Source organism: Hyla sarda, chromosome 7 (genome assembly GCF_029499605.1).
Source record: "Hyla sarda isolate aHylSar1 chromosome 7, aHylSar1.hap1, whole genome shotgun sequence".
Classification (NCBI taxonomy): domain Eukaryota; kingdom Metazoa; phylum Chordata; class Amphibia; order Anura; family Hylidae; genus Hyla; species Hyla sarda.
In genome coordinates, this window is record NC_079195.1 from 54,023,927 (window position 1) to 54,037,386 (window position 13,460).

At 41.9% G+C, this 13,460-nt stretch overlaps 1 protein-coding gene across 2 annotated transcripts in view; it reads left to right on the forward strand.

Moving 5' to 3' along the window:
- INPP5A (inositol polyphosphate-5-phosphatase A) overlaps positions 1–13,460 on the forward strand; it is a 468,069-nt gene that overhangs the window by 106,243 nt on the left and 348,366 nt on the right. For both annotated transcript variants that reach the window (XM_056529200.1, XM_056529199.1), the window contains exon 2: positions 1,632–1,673. In XM_056529200.1, coding sequence (XP_056385175.1) covers positions 1,632–1,673 — 42 coding nt within the window. The remainder of the gene's footprint in view (positions 1–1,631; positions 1,674–13,460) is intronic.

The following is a 13,460-nucleotide window of genomic DNA, read 5'->3' on the forward strand; positions in this document are numbered from 1 at the left end:
TTAGAATGCTGGTACAAAGAATCATACATGTTAAAATCCATTATAGCTGCTCCCTCTTTTTTAACCTCTTCTATAGGGAGTGTTGGGAAGCCTCTGCATTTTTAAATAGTTGTCCGCTACCATTGAAATTGGCACATTCAGGTTGGCTTATTTCTGATGTCTATGAAGAAACCTTTTTGGTGTTGAACTTGATTCCTTAGTGTGTGTGTTTTATTTATTTATTTATTTATTTTTTAATTACTTTAACACATACTGTACTATACCTTTTTTTAATAATTATGTACTAGCCCCTACAAGCTAGTGGATAGTAATCAACTTTAGATTGTGACCTTATCCACAGAATGATCCTTCTCGCTTCCAGAGTTTAAACCTGCATATATCAGCAGAATCAGGTCCTGCCTGGTCGTGTTGGCTAGTATGCAAATACAGCAATGTAGACTTGTTTAAAGTAATTTTAAGTAACTTTTATAGACATAAATTTGAGTTGAACCATCTTATCAGCTGTTTTCAGCATCCCAGCCACCATCCACCACTGCTACCAGGCTTTGGGTGCCCTAGTTCTTAAGATAAGTGGAAAAAGCTTTATTGGTGAATCATATAGGTTCTTGATAGACTTGAAGATTTACTTGGTTTAATGCTTCTTAATGGCCAATACAGTATATGCTCATACTAAGCAGGGCAAAAAGAGCTGCTCAGTCATGTATGACGTTTTAGCTGCTATTTTGAACTTTCTTCACAGCTATCCCTTTTATATGGGAAATAGATGTAACATATGTCTTTCCATCACCCCCTAGAAATTAAGAGTTCATACTTCATGTAAAGTGAACCCCTTGCTAAAAACTTAGCCTTTAAAAGTGCCCAAGCGTCTCTCTCCAACAGAATCTTTCCTCATTACCAGGTAACATGAAAGCCCTGGTTACCTGCTTTTGTTTTATCTTTATAGTATGTGGACTTTTTATGGCACAAGTCAAAAGGTGTAGTAAATCCAGGTTCATGTTGGCTTTAAGCCTGGTTGGTATATCTAAAGGAATAATATTCTGTAGCTGCCCTACGGCAAGGAAACACTTGGTAATGATTTAGCAGCTGTGTGGGTGCCATCTCAGTCACTTTATATGGCTGTAAAATAATTAGGATTTATTTCTGACACTAAATGATGTCACCTTTCATATGTTTTCTAGAAGAATACCAATTTACCCAGAATATAGTTTTTTTTTTTCTTACTGATAAATGGACACTGTTTTCCTGTTGTATTTAGAAATGTAAAACTATTTGGAGCCTCTATTGGTAGTTCTGTCAGGTTTAACCTGAAAGAAGCAAAGTCACATTTTTTTTTCTCTTACTGATTGTGATATGAATATATCATTCACATTTTATTCAAACAAATGACCATTTTATGTTAAAACCCAACCCTCCAAATGATTCTCGTGTTGATCCCTTTCTGAGTTTGTTCCCTTGAAAGTGTGGCAATAAACAGCAATTTGGACATTGCTGTCTGTGGACCGGATCCAGCTTTTATTAGCTAAAATTAAAACAGAAACCTATTGATCCCAGATTTTTTATGAAATTTGTGGAACAAAGTCCTGTCTATAATGTTTTTGCTAATACGAAGTCTTTTTATTTTTTGGTTTCAGACAGAAAACCTTCAGAAAAATTGGCTACGAGAATTCTATCAGGTAAGAAACCTCATGATATTTTAACTTACTTGATAAATGCTTTGCATAATCAAATTCATGTCATAAGAACTAGTATAGTATGTTCTAGAAAAGCAACATAAAGAGGTAATTTATTATATACAAACAGGGCCAGCATATGTTCAATACCATTTTGTATGCCATAATTCTATGGTTCTTAAAACATACCTTTTTTAGTATATAAAAAAAAAAAAAAAAAAAAAAAATGTCTGAAATGTTTGTGCTGGGCATATTTAGGGTTTTTTACATCCCAGAATTTCGGCATATTTTGAGCTGTACACGATTCTACTCGGGGAGTACTCCGGGTTGTTAACGCTTGAAGACACAGTTTTCTTCACTACATCGGGCAGCGGAGCGGCAGCAGGTATCGGACACATTGAACGAGTCCGTGATACCATGGAAATGGCCAGTATCGGCACCGATACCGATACTAGTATCGGTATTGGGACATCCCTAATAATATGCATGGCAGTAGGCACCGAGACAGAAGAGTCAGTGAGCGACAAAATGTCATCTGCATAAAGGGATATGAGAGGTTGTCTCCCAGCAATAGAGACCCCCTTTGCTAGCGGTCCTAGACATAGAATGAAAATCAGAGGGGATGGGGGGCACCCCGGCCTTGTACCATCGCTTATGTCAAACTCCTCTGAAAGGGTGCCATTAGCGAAAACCCTAGCGGAGAGTGTGGAGTAAAGTGAGATTGCATTGTAGATAGGGCCTTCAAAACCCAGATGTCTGAGGACCAAGAAGGCGTATCACCAACGAAGCCTATCGAACGCATTCCCGGCTTCAAGAGCCAGGACCAAGACAGGAGTGGTATGGACCTCAAGCTGTTGTAGAATATTAAGGAGTCCCCGTGTATGATCTGAGGCCTGACGACCAAGCACAAATCCGGCCTGGTCAGTATGGACCAGGATGGGAAGTAATTTAGCAATTCTAGAAGCGATCAGCTTGGCAAAAATCTTCATGTCCTGATTCAACAAAGAAATAGTCCTGTAATTCTGTGGGGCTGTCGGGGGATTTGCCCAGTTTAGGAAGGGTAACTTCCTTGGAAAAGCTCCTTTTTTAAAAAAATTTTTTTTTTTTAATGAAAGCCGAATTATAAAAGTTACGTAGGTTGGGTAAAATGGTGCCTAGGTAGGTTTTATAATAAAGGTTAATAAACCCATCCGGGCCAGGGGCTTTTTGTGAGGGGATAGAGCTAATAACGTTATTTATTTTAGCTGGAGTGAATGTAGAATTTAGGAATGCAAGTTGGTCATTATTTATTTAAGCATGGGAGATTGAGAGTAGAGAGGAAAGATTGAATTGAAGAGGAGAGGTTGGGAGGGTCAGGGATATTGCGTTCCAGGTTATAGAGGGAAGAATAGAAAGCTTGAAAGCTGTTAGAGATATCCTTAGGAGTATAGTAAGTGGTACCAGAGGAAGAGTGTATGAGCTGGGCAATGCTTGTAAGCCTTATGGCAATTCCACAAGGTTATTCGGTCTCTATCAGGAAGGGCATTATTCATAAAATTTTTGTTCAGTACGCAGAGACAGGGCATGTTTCGGGTGGGCTAGCTCTCCACAAGTAGGAAGGAGTCGGATGGAAGTTTTCTTGCAGGGAGAGAGTAATAGCTGCGTGGTCGGACCACTTGATTGTTTTGATAGTGGAATCCACTAAAACATGCAGGCAGGGTCGTTCAACTAAATTTCCAGTCTCGAATACGTATTGTGAGTAGTGGAGTGGTGGGTATAGTCCCTTTCATTAGAATGCATAATGCACCATACATCCTATAACTCAGTGGACCACAGTAAATGAGCAAATAAGGTGGGCGGTTTGCAGTGAGAGGTGGTAGTATCTGAAGTGGCATCCAGTACATAGTTGAAATCCCAGCATATAACCAAAGGACCTACTTTGTTTTGGGAGACTATTTTCAGTGTAGGTCATATAAAACGTAACTGCCATTGATTGGGTGCGTATAGTATGGAATAAGATTTATTATTGATAGAGCTAACAAGGAGGACAAAACTACCAGCGGGGTCAGAGAGTTTTAGTCACAGAAAAAGCTACAGTATTTCTGACTGCCATTAGAACCCCCCCCCCCCCTAGATTTAGAGAAGTGAGATCGTAATATGTGAGGGTAAGCATGATGTTTAACACGGTATGCGTTAGTGCTAAGCAAATGTCTCTTGGGAACACATGATATCCCCTCCTAAAGACAAAGCTTCTTTCCATAGAAAAGCTCAGCTCAGCTATTAAGACCGTTTACATTGATACTTATTTTGAGAACCATAGGAACTTGCATAGTAATGAGAGAATATAGCAGTTTATTAGGGAAGAAAGGGACCCAGTGCGCCTCCCAGCCAGCACGCATGGGTCACAATAGTGTGGGTAGCACAGAGAGGACACATATCAGCAAATCCACCAGTAATATCTGTAAACAGTGGAAATTAAACAATTATCAACAAATAAGAAATGTTGAAAAAGGTAAGCAACCATGGCAAGAACCAATAGACAGAGGTGGGGCGAGTGTCCATGCCGAAGCATACACAGTAACATAGTTAATAAGGTTGAAAAAAAGACCAGAGTCCATCAAGTTCAACCTATATCCCTAATGAGTCCCTTCGGAGTTGATCCAGAGGAAGGCAAAAAACCCTCATACTAGAGGTAAAAATTCCTTCCTGTCTCCAAATATGGCAGAATAAATCCCTGAAACAACATTCTGTCTCTAAAAATCTAGTATCCATAACCAGCAATGTTATTACTCTCCAAAAATGCATCCAGACCCCTTTTGAATTCTTTAAGAGTTCTCAATGACCACCTCCTCTGGCAGAGATTTCCATAGTCTCACTACTCTTAGAGTAAAGAACCCCCCCGTCTGTGCTGGTGTAGAAACCTTTTTTCCTTAACCTCTTAAGGACGCAGGGCGTACCTGTACACCCTGCACCCGGTCTCGGTGTTTAAAGCGAGGTCACGCCATGACCCCGCATCACACCGGGTCGGTCCCCCCTGCTATTGATAGCCGGGACCCTGGGCTAAGAGCACGTGGCCCAACGATCTGTGTTGATCAGTGTCGAAAATGAAAGTAAAAGCTTCCCGGCAGCTCAGTCGGGCTGATCGGGACTATCGCGATAAAATCACGATGTCCCGATCAGCTAGGACGCGAGCGGAGGCCCCCTTACCTTGTTCTGTAGTGTCCAATCGGCATTTGATTGCTCCAAGCCTGAGCTACAGACTTGAACAATCAACCCCCTATTACGCTGATCCATGCAAAGCTATGGCTTTGCAGGGATCAGGGTAAAAGATCAGTGTATTCAGTGTTATAGCCCCCTATGGGAGCGATAACACTGCAAAAATAGTGAATAAAGGTCATTCAACCCATTCCCTAATAAAAGTTTGAATCAACCCCCCTTTTCCCATAACAAAACCTGTAAATAAAAATAAAGATGAACCTATCTGGTGTCGCCGTGTGCGTAAATGTTCGAACTATAAAAATATATCGTTAATTAAACCGCACACTCAATGGCGTACGCGCAAAAAAATTCCAAAGTCCAAAATAGCGTATTTTTGGTCACTTTTTATATCCTAAAAAAATTGAATAAAAAGCAATCAAAAAGTCCTCTAAAAAAGTTATAGGGGGTCACAAGATGACAATTTTAAACGTATACATTTTCCTGCATGTAGTTATGATTTTTTTCAGAAGTACGACAAAATCAAAGCTATATAAGTAGGGTATCATTTTAACCATATGGACCTACAGAATAAAGATAAGGTGTAATTTTTACCGAAAAATGCACTGCATAGAAACATAAACCCCCAAAAATTACAAAATGACACGTTTTCTTCAATTTTGTCGCACAATGGATTTTTTTTTTTCAGTTTCACTGTGGATTTTTTGGTAAAATGACTGTCACTGCAAAGTAGAATTAGTGGAGCAAAAAATAAGGCATAATATGGAATTTTATGTGCAAAATTGAAAGTGTTATGATTTTTAGAAGTTGATGAGGAAAAAATGAGTGCAAAAACAGAAAAACGCTAAGTCCTTAAGGGGTTAAGATGTAGAGGATGCGCCCTTGTTATAGATACAGTCCTGGGTATAAATAGATCATGGGAGAGATCTCTATACAGCACCCTGATATATTTATACATAGTTATTAGGTCGCCCACAGCCTTCTTTTTTCCAATCTTTGAAGCCTTCTTTTTTCCCGTCTTTGAACCCTCTCCAGCTCCACTATATCTTTCTTGTACACTGGTGTCCAGTACTGTACACAGTATTCTATGTGTGGTCTGACTAGTGATTTGTACAGTGGTAGAATTATTTCCTTGTCGTGGGCATCTATGCCCCTATTGATGCACCCCATGATTTTATTTGCCTTGGCAGCAGCTGCCCGACACTGGTCACTACAGCTAAATTTACTGTTAACTAAGACTCCCAAGTCCATTTCCACGTCAGTCGTCCCAAGTGTGCTCCCATTTAATACATAATCCCAACCCGGTTTTTTCCCTCCCCATGTGCATTCTTACATTTCAGTGTTGAACCTCATCTGACACTTCTCAGCCCAAACCTCCAACCTATCCAGATCCATTTGTAACAGTGCACTGTCCTCTATAGTGTTTACCACTTTACAGAGTTTAGTATAATCTGCTACTTTACTATTTAACCCCTCTACAAGGTCATTAATCAATATAAATGAAGATAAAGGGCATTCAGCTCACCTGTTCCACACGTGCACGGCCAGCCTCAAAGTTCAAAGGAGAAAGCACGGGAGAAGGTGGAGCCAGCACTGTGTAAAATTCCTTTATTGAAATCCAGGTTAAAAGTCCATAGACAAGCAGAAGAAAAAATGAGCCCTAGGACAACAGTGCATGTGTGCAAGGTTGGAGCACCTCTAGATGGCGACACGTTTCAGGCCGTTTGGCCCTTAGTCATGGCAACACTAAGGGCCAAATGGCCTGAGAAGCGTCGGCGTCTAGAGGTGCTCCAACCTTGCGCACATGTACTGTTGTCCTAGTGCTTATTTTTTCTTCTGCTTGTCTATGGACTTTTAACCTGGATTTCAATAAAGGAATGCTGGCTCTACCTTCTCCCATGCTTTCTCATTAATGAATATATTAAATATAACAGGACCAAAGACTGACCCCACTAGTAAGTCAACAAATCATAATAAGTACCATTAATAACCACCCTCTGTTTCCTATCACTTAGCCAGTTACTTACCCACTTACACACATTTCCCCCCAGCTCCATCCTTCTCATTTTATGCACCAATCTTTTATGTGGCACTGTATCAAATGCTTTGGAAAAATCCAGATATAAGCAAGAGACTTGTAGAACACATTAGCTCAGGTACAAATGAAGAGCATATAGGAGCACAAAAGTAGACCTATTATCCTGGAGCTTGTGAACTGAAGAGGATGGATGGTCTCGGGGGAGCTCTACAGGAACACTCAATCATTGTAGTAGATCTTGGCCTTCCTGCAGGGAGCGGACAACAGATACTTATTATCCTTGCGGATGAGTAGACGGACAGGAAAGCCCCCTCTATATTGGAAAATTTGCTGCCCGAATAGCGCTGGTGACAAGCTACAGATTTCTGCACAGTTGAAGCGTGGCAGCGGAGAGGTCTCCATACAAAGACAGCTGGTGATAAGGGGCAGGTAAGCCGTCATTTTTGCAGGAGAGTTCCATAAGGTGCTCTTAAGTAGAGAAAAAATGAACTTGCGGCAGGACATCACGAGGTACTGAATCATCTAAGTGCCTTGGTCTGGGGACTCTGTGGGCACGATCCTCCTCTAACTCCTGGGGAGAGCAAGAAGGTAGGACAGTTTTTAGAACCATACGGACATAGTGCATTATTTCGGCTGGGGGGACCGTCCCTGGAATCCTTCTTATCTTCACATTATTGTGACGACTGTGGTCCTCTAGGTTTGCAAGCTTTGCTTTGAGAGCCGCTATGTCATCTTCAGCTGTGTTCTGCAGGTCAATGAGGGTGTTGTGGGAGACCTGCAAATTCTCCAAATTTGCTTTCTGTGTGGTGGACCCTGCCCCCCAGATCTTCCACAGCAGTGTTTAATGGAGCAATGATGGCATGATTGTCTTTTCTAAAGGAGTGTTGGAGTACTAGCAACATGTCTCTCATGGCAGTGTCTGTGATAGTTCTGTCGTAGACATGCATTGACCCCCCCCCAAGCCTTCACCATTCTCCAGTTGAAGGGAGGGAGGCTGGATGGGTGGGACGCCGGTGGGAGAGCTAGACTCATGGTTCTGCTGGCAGGCAGAGGTGGTTGCAGCTGGAGATTCAGGTGTCAACCCCAGGCTTGCTTGGTGCGGTGGCATGCCGGTATCATGTAGCATCAGGTCTGAGGAAGAGCGTCTCCATGGTAAAGCAAAGCCCACTGCAGCAAGCTGAGAGCGCAGACTCGGAGTCACAGGTGCGGTCCGCGCCATCTTGGAAGGCGGCCAGCACGCAAGAATATAATTTAGCGAGTGTTGCCTGATTCACCTGCCTTTTTTTTTTTGTCCCTGCATGTTCTCCGGTTGATCCCACATCCGTGGGTGTAAGGTAGGTGATGGTGCATGCTGTGTAGTCCCTTTAAAAGAGCTGGGTTTAGCGGAGCACAGCGAACGTGCGACCAGTCAGGCAGCCGGGCCATGCCCCCATATGGATATGATTCAGTATGGAAAAATATGGGAGTTTTTGAAAATATTCCAACTTTCTGAACTGTACGGGGGGGGGGGGACGGTGTGATAGGTACCTTTTTCCATTGAGGACTGACTGTCTGACCAATGGCAGGAGGGGGGCGTGGGTTAAAGTTTAGATCCCCGCTCTGCCCACCCATAGAAGTCCGGGCAGAGCAGGGGTGTACTGGAACCGGGCTGGGGCAGCGGCGGCAGGCAGTTAAGGAGCAGCAGCGGCAGACACAGGAAGAGCTGCGGAGGAGGAGACTGCCGGCGAAAGTGAAGATCCTCTTTGGTGAGTGATCTTCTCGGTGGCCTGCTAGAAGTTACAAAACTACAACTCCCAGCATACCCAGTCAGCCTTTGACTGTCTGGACATGCTTGGAGTTGTAGTTTTGCAACATCCAGAGGGCCACAGATTGCACTGTGGTTTCCTAATATTACAAAACTAAACCTCTCAGTATGCTCAGACAGTCAAGGCATGCTGGGAGTTGTTGTTCTGTAACATCTGGCCCTTCAGATGTTGGATAGATACAACTCCCAGCATGCCTTGACAGTCTTGGAATGTTAGGAGTTGTAGTTTTGCAACATCTGGAAGGGCACAGTTTGGAGACCACTATATAGTGCTTTCCAAACTGTAGACCTCCAGATGATGCAAAACTACATTTCCCAGCATGCCATGACAGTCAAACATGCTGGGTGTTGTAGTGCTAAAAAACATCTGGCCTTTAGATGTTGCTGAACTACAACTCCTAGAATGCGTGAACAGTCTGGGCATGCTTGGAGTTGTAGTTTTGAAACATCTGGAGGTCTACAGTTTTGAGGCCACTACTTAGCGGTCTCCAAACTGTTCTTCCCCAGTTGTTGCATAACTACAACTCCTAGCATGCCTTTTGGCTGTCGGTGCATGCTGGGAGTTGTGGTTTTGCAACAGCTGGAGGCACACGGGTTGGAATCACTGAGCTAGAGTCTGTTCCCCACCAGTGTGCCTACAGCTGTTGAAAAACTACAAGTCCCAGCATGTACGGTGTCAGTGCATTCCTTGTACAAGATTGAGCTGCGGAAACTTTTTTTCCGCCGCAGCTCAAACTCCCAGCGGAAAACTCACTGTGAACCCCCGCCCGTGTGATTGTACCCTAAAAACACTACACTACACAACCACAAAATAAAAAAGTAAAACACTACATATACATATACCCTTACATATACCCTTACATGTCCCCCAATAAAAATGTAAAACTTTTCATATGGCAGTGTTTCCTAAACGGAGTGTCCAGCTGTTGCAAAACAACTCTCTCAGTATTGCCGGACAGCCATTGATTGTCCTGGCAGGATGGGAGTTTTGCAACAGCTGGAGGCACCCTGTTTGGAAAACAATGGCATAGGATTTTGGTGGAGACGAGCGCCACTCCAGGTCTGGCCCTATAGCAAATTCCTAATTTAGTCCTCAAATGCACATGGTGCTGTCTCACTTCAGAGCCCTGTTGTATTTCAAGGCAACAGTTTAGGGCCACATATGCGGTTTTTTCATGCTCAGGAGAAATAGTGTTACAAATTTTGGGGGGCTTTTTCTCCTTTTACCCCTTATGAAAAGGAAAAGTTAGGGGCTACACCAGCATGTTAGTGTAAAATTCTTATATATATTTTTTTTTTTTTACACGAACATGGTGTTGCCCCATACTTTTCATTTTCACAAGAGGTAAAAAGAGAAAAGACCCCCAAAATTTGTAATGCAATTTCTTCAGAGTAGCAAAATATCCCATATGTGGGCGTAAAATGCTCTGCGGGCACCAGGGCTCTGGAGTGAGAAAGCGCCATGTACATTTGAGGTCTAAATTGGTGATTTGCACAGAGGTGGCTGATAGTTACAGCAGTTTTGACCAACGCAAAAAAAAACACCCACATGTGACCCCATTTTGTAAACTACACCCCTCACAGAACGTAACAAAGTGTATAGTGAGCCTTAATACCCCATAAGTCTTTGATGAATTTTCATTAAAGTTGGATGTGAAAATAATTTTTTTTTTTACCTGAAATGCTGGTGTTGCCCCCAATTTTTCATTTTCACAAGGGGTAATAGGAAAAAAAAAGGAAATTTGTAACTCCATTTCTTCTGAGTAAGGAAATACCCCATTTGTGGATGTTAAGTGCTCTGCGGGTGAACTACAATGCTCAGAGGAGCGCAATTTGGCTTCTAGAGAAAGAATTAGGCTGGAATTGAAGGCCATGTGAGTTTACAAAGCCCCCATGGTGCCAGAACAGTGGACCCCGAAGCCGCCCCCCCACCACATGTGACCCCATTTTGGAAACCACACCCCTCACGTAATTTAACCCCTTAAGGACCCGGGGTTTTTCCGTTTTTGCATTTTCGTTTTTTCCTCCTTGCCTTTAAAAAATCTTAACTCTTTCAGTCTTTCACCTAAAAATCCATATGATTGCTTATTTTTTGCGCCACCAATTCTACTTTGTAATGACGTCAGTCATTTTACCCAAAAATCAACGGCAAAACGGAAAAAAATATCAATGTGAGACAAAATTGAAAAAAAAAGCCATTTTGTAACTTTTGGGGGCTTCCGTTTCTGCACAGTACATATTTCAGTAAAAATTACACCTTCTTTTTATTCTGTAGGTCCATATGGCTAAAAGGATACCCTACTTATGTAGGTTTGATTTTGTCGTACTTCTGGAAAAAATCAAAGCTACATACAGGAAAATGTATACGTTTAAAATTGTCATCTTCTGACCCCTATAACTTTATTTTTTATTTTTCCGCGTATGGGGCGCTATGAGGGCTAACTTTTTGCCCCGTGATTTGAAGTTTTTAACGGTACCATTTGCATTGATGAGACTTATTGATCGCTTTTTATTAATTTTTTTCATGATGTAAAAAGTGACCAAAAATGCACTATTTTGGAGTTTGGAATTTTTTTGCATGTACGCCATTGACCGTGCGGTTTAATTAATGATATATTTTTATAATTCAGACATTTCCGCACGCGGCGATAACACATATGTTGATTTTTATTTACACAGTTTTTTTTTTATGGGAAAAGGGGGGTGATTCAAACTCTTAATAGGGGAGGGGTTAAATGATCTTCAATCACTTTTTTTTTTTTCCTCTTTTTTTTGCAGGGTTATAGGTCCCATAGGGACCTAGAACACTGCACACACTGATCTTTCACATTGATCACTGGCTTCTCATAGGAAACCAGTGATCGATGATTCTGCCGCTTGACTGCTCATGTCTGGATCTCAGGCACTGAGCAGTCATTCGGCGATTGGACAGCGAGGAGGCAGGTAGGGGCCCTCCCGCTGTCCTGTAAGCTGTTCGGGATGCCGCGATTTCACCGCGGCTATCCCGAACAGCTCCCTGAGCTAACCGGCATGGTTTCACTTTCATTTTGGACGCGGCGTTCAACTTTGAATGCCGCGTCTAAAGGGTTAATGGCACGCGGCAGCACGATCAATACCGCGCGCTATTAGCCACGGGTCCCGGCCGTTGTTAGAGGCCAGCCCAACCCGCTATGATGCTGGGCCACGCCGTGGCCCTGCGTTAAAGATCGGGAGCGGCCTCAGGGCGTACAGGTACGCCCTGGGTCCTTAACAGGTTAACAAGGGGTGCAGTGAGCATTTACACCCCACTGGTGTCTGACAGATTTTTGAACAGTCGTCCGAAAAAATAAAAAATTTAATTTTTCATTTGCACATCCCACTGTTCCAAAGATCTGTCATACGCCAGTGGGGTGTAAAAATGTTCACTGCACCACTTATTAAATTCTGTGAGGGGTGTATTTTCCAAAATGGAGTCACGTGTGTGGTGGGGGGGTTCACTGTTCTGGCTCCACTGGGGCTTTGTAAACACACATGGCCCCCGACTTCTATTCCAACCAAATTCTCTCACCAAAAGCCCCACAACGCTCCTTCTCTTCTGAGCATTGTAGTTTGCTTGCAGAGCACTTTATATCCACATATGAGGTATTTCCATACTAAGAAGAGATGGGGGTTACAAATTTTTGGGGGCTTTCTCCTATTACCCCTTGTGAAAATGGAAAATTTGGGGTCACATCAGCATTTTATTGAAAGAATTTTTTTATTTTTATTTTTCAGTCCCACTTTAACAAAACTTCGTCAATCACCTGTGGGGTGTTAAGGCTCACTTTACCCCTTGTTATGTTCCTTGAGGGGTGTAGTTTCCAAAATAGTATGCCAATTTGCTCTCCAAAATGCCGTTGTCGCTCCTTCCCTTCTGAGCACTCTAGTGCACCCATAGATCACTTTACATCCATATATGAGGTATTTCCTTACTCAAGAGAAAATGAATTACAAGTTTTGAGGGGGCTTTTTTTTGCCTTTTTACCCCTTTAAAAAAAAAAAAAAAAAATGAGGCTACAATACCATATTAGTATAAAAAATGGAGATTTTGATTTTTCTCTTCCATTTTGCTGCTATTCCTGTGAAACACCTAAAGGGTTAATGTCATAACATTATAAATACTTTAAGGGGTGCAGTTTTCATAATGGGGACCATTATAAGGGATTTCCAACATAATGAAACTCATATTCACTTCAAAACTGAACTGGTCCCTGAAAAATTCTGATTTTGAAATTTTCGGGGAAAAATTTGAAAATTGCTGCTATACTTTTGAAGCCCTCTATGTTCACATCATAACGTTAAAATGTTTTTACTTTTTGAAGACATCAAAGTTAACATATTGTATATGTGAATCAATATGTAATTTATTTGACATTTCCCCTTTTCCTTACAAGCAGAGAGCTGCAAAGTTAGAAAAATTCTACATTTTCAAATTTTACAAAGAAATTATGCAAGTATCGACGAAAATTTACCACTAACATAAAGTAGAATGTCACTAAAAATACAGTCTCTGAATCAAATTTATAAGTAAAAGCATCCCCGAATTATTAATGCATAAAGTGATAGAGGTCAGATTTGCAAAAAATGCTCCCGTCCTTAGGGTCATAATGGGCTCCGTCCCCAAAGAGTTAAATGACCGGTACATGTTAAATGTAGCACATATAAATGTTGGGTATATTTTCACATTTTCCATGCCCTTATTGGTTTTAAAGTGATCTTTTATCAGTGATACTCA